Source organism: Zeus faber, assembly GCF_960531495.2.
Source record: "Zeus faber genome assembly, chromosome: 18".
NCBI lineage: Eukaryota > Metazoa > Chordata > Actinopteri > Zeiformes > Zeidae > Zeus > Zeus faber.
In genome coordinates this window covers 30,569,766-30,573,229 of record NC_137210.1, presented here as the reverse complement: position 1 = coordinate 30,573,229, position 3,464 = coordinate 30,569,766, and the positions used below count along the sequence as shown (strand labels likewise).

The 3,464-nt window shown below is 50.5% G+C and overlaps 1 protein-coding gene across 1 annotated transcript in view; it reads right to left on the bottom strand.

Annotated features, from left to right (window-relative positions):
* Window positions 1-1,563: 1,563 nt before the first annotated feature.
* The window catches only part of LOC307244016 (rho GTPase-activating protein 20-like), a 31,669-nt gene continuing 29,768 nt past the window's right edge, over window positions 1,564-3,464 (bottom strand). Inside the window, exon 15 of the mRNA XM_080018988.1 lies at window positions 1,564-3,464. This exon is cut by the window's right edge and continues 477 nt beyond it. Coding sequence (XP_079875114.1) covers window positions 2,353-3,464 — 1,112 coding nt within the window. The 3' untranslated portion in view covers window positions 1,564-2,352.

Sequence of the window (3,464 nt, the reverse complement as noted above, 5' to 3'; positions counted from 1 at the left end):
AGTAATGATTTCAATATGATAAATATGATGCATTGTACAAAGGCTTTTTTTATGGAAGAACATCAGTGAAACAAGATGGAGACTCATTTCCTGGTTTGTTTTGATGGGGTTCCCATAGACTACGATGCCCTCTTGTGGTTCAAAATTACATGAAATAATTCTTATATAAAACTCTTGAACATCAAATGAAAGTGATCATTTCACAACTTTTGATTTGAATAATGTCAATCACTGATATTTTCATTTTCATGTCATGTGAGGAAGCATTACACAACAGATGTACACAATAAAATATACACACTGTTCTGGAGCAGCAGCACAACTGACATGTACAAAAATACACGTTTGATTTAGTCATACAACATAACATACCAATGTTAAATGATTTTATATATATATATACAGACATATTATATGGATACATATAGACTGTATATACAGACATATATATGTATATATATATATATATATATGTAAATACATATATATATATATTCATAAATATATACGTATATATATATATATATATATATATATATATATATATATATATATTGTATAATCTATATGATCATAAATACTGTATGCAGAACTATACATGTTGTACACAATTCAGTTTAAAGGAGATAACAGTAATAACAAAAAAGAATAAAGTCTTTCCCAGGCAGGTTCTCATGCGTTTTGTGGGATAATTCAGCAGATCAGGAGGACGGGCGTGGCCGGCAGCCAGGACAGTGACCACACAGCGTTATCAAATATCAAATATCAAATATCAAATATGGAATATGTCGCTCAGGATGGAAATACTTTCAAGGGTGATGAAGCGCTTTGAAACAAACACAAATAAAGTTTATATGAAACAAACACAAATAAAGTTAATATGAAACAAACACAAATAAAGTTTATATTTTCAATTTAAACTTTCACTTTCTGAACCTGGACTTTCCGACCTGGAAACACTTTAGACACACACACATGAACACACACACACATGAACACACACACATGAAGACAGACACACATGAACACACACACACACACACACACACACACACATGGATACACACACAGACATGAACACACACACAAATACACACACATGAACTCACATTCACGAACACACACACACACACGTGAACACACGCACACGTGAACACACACATGAACACACACACACATAGACACACACACACAGACACACACACACACACACACACACACATGGACAATGACACACACTCACACACATACACATGCACAAACACACACACACACACACATACGGACACACACACAGACATGAATACACACATGGAAACACACACACATGAACACACACACATACACGTGAACACAAACACATGAACACACCCACACAAACATGAACACACACACGTGAACACACACACACGGACAAACACACACATGAACACACAGACACACACACACGGACACACACGCACTTTTGGTTTGACTCAGGAATGAACACTCGTCCACCTTCCAAACAGAAACTTGGCCCAGTGGACATCTCATGCAAGTGTCATGTGACGCTCTGTGGGACTCTAGTGTCATGTGACGCTCTGTGGGACTCCAGTGTCATGTGACGCTCTGTGGGACTCCAGTGTCATGTGACGCTCTGTGGCACTCTCGTGTCATGTGACACTCTGTGGGACTCTAGCGTCATGTGACGCTCTGTGGGACTCCAGTGTCATGTGACGCTCTGTGGCACTCTCGTGTCATGTGACACTCTGTGGGACTCTAGCGTCATGTGACGCTCTGTGGGACTCTCGTGTCATGTGCCGCTCTGTGGGACTCTAGTGTCATGTGACGCTCTGTGGCACTCTCGTGTCATGTGACACTCTGTGGGACTCTAGTGTCATGTGACGCTCTGTGGGACTCTCGTGTCATGTGCCGCTCTGTGGGACTCTAGTGTCATGTGACGCTCTGTCGGACTCTCGTGTCATGTGACGCTCTGTGGGACTCTAGTGTCATGTGACGCTCTGTGGGACTCTAGTGTCATGTGACGCTCTGTGGGACTCTAGTGTCATGTGACGCTCTGTGGGACTAGTGTCATGTGACACTCTGTGGGACTCTAGCGTCATGTGATGCTGTGTGGGACTGAGGTGTCAAGTGACGCTCTGTGGGACTCGAGTGTCATGTGACACTGTGGGACTCTTGCATCATGTGACGCTCTGCGGAACTCTAGTGTCATGTGACGCTCTGTGGGACTAGTTTCGCTACGACACCATGAAAACACCAGCGACAGAACGAGAGTCTGATCCATAGAAACATCCTCAGACCACGTGACCCTGCCCAGGCACCTCCACGTTGTAGAGTCCATAAGGTCCTCATCTACACGTAAGACTCTTCAGCAAAAAAGATCTGGTCGAAGTCGTCCAGCCGCGGGTCGCTGCATCGCCGGCTCTGCCACTCCCTCCTTCCCTGCGCCAGCGCCAGCGCCACCTCCTGGCTCCTCCGCAGGCAGGCGTCCTCATTCGCCTGGCCCTGCGACGCAAAGTAGTCCCTGACTGCCTTCGTGGCGGAGGGAGACAGGCAGAGGCTCGGCTTCGCACCCTCAGACACCCTCAGCCCCTCTTCTCGGGGTTGACCTTCGACCTCTCTGGGGCCGCTGGGTTTTTCTGTAGGGAGGGCTGGGGCGGAGCAGGGCGCCCTGGAGGGTTCTGAGGCTCGGCGGGGCAGTGTGAGCCGCCTCCTCCCCCAGTCCTCTAGGGGGGTTGTGAGGGTGCTGGACTTGTTCCTCTGCAGCACCAGGGTGGTAGAGCTTTGTCCATAGAACACCACCTGAGGGGGGCGGCCGGTGCCCCCCCTGGCGTTGTCGGGGGCTCGTGGGGCGCAGGCCTGGTCGTGGAGCTGCCGGAGTTCTCGGACGGTCAGGGATCTCTCCGCCCCCAGGTAGAAGGGCGGGCGGCTGAGCTGCAGCTGCAGCACCGCCTGCTGGTAGGAAGGGGGGCTGCTGGACCTTCCCTGGTCACCTGGGCCCCTAAGGACCCCCTCAGGGCAGTCCTCGGGGGAGGGTTGGGGCTTAGCACAGTCGCTGGCCGCTCTTCCCTCCTTCTCTTCTGCATGTCCGTCGTCCGGTTGCCGTAGTGAGAGGCGGCGATCCTTCTTGAGCCTAGTGTTGGGGTGGAGGCCGTAGGCAGGGGCCTGGGAGGGGCGAGGGCCGTGGCTCCGCTCCTGGGGGGCGTCTCGCTGAGGCGACCCGCTGGGGGAGATTTGTGGCCCACTGGAGGAGAGGGGATGAGGCTCGGCCTGCGGGAACGCCCCGCCTGCGGCGTAGTCCGTGGAGTACTGTGAGAAGGCGGAGTCCAGAGAGCTGAGGGAGGAGCCTGTGGGGGAGGTTGCCGGGGACGACAGGCTGGAGCAGCTGGTGTCCAGCCGCAGAGGGGGAGGGGCGTGCTTAGCCTTCCTCCGGCCGCCGCCTGGGGCTTTGGCTGCTCCACCCC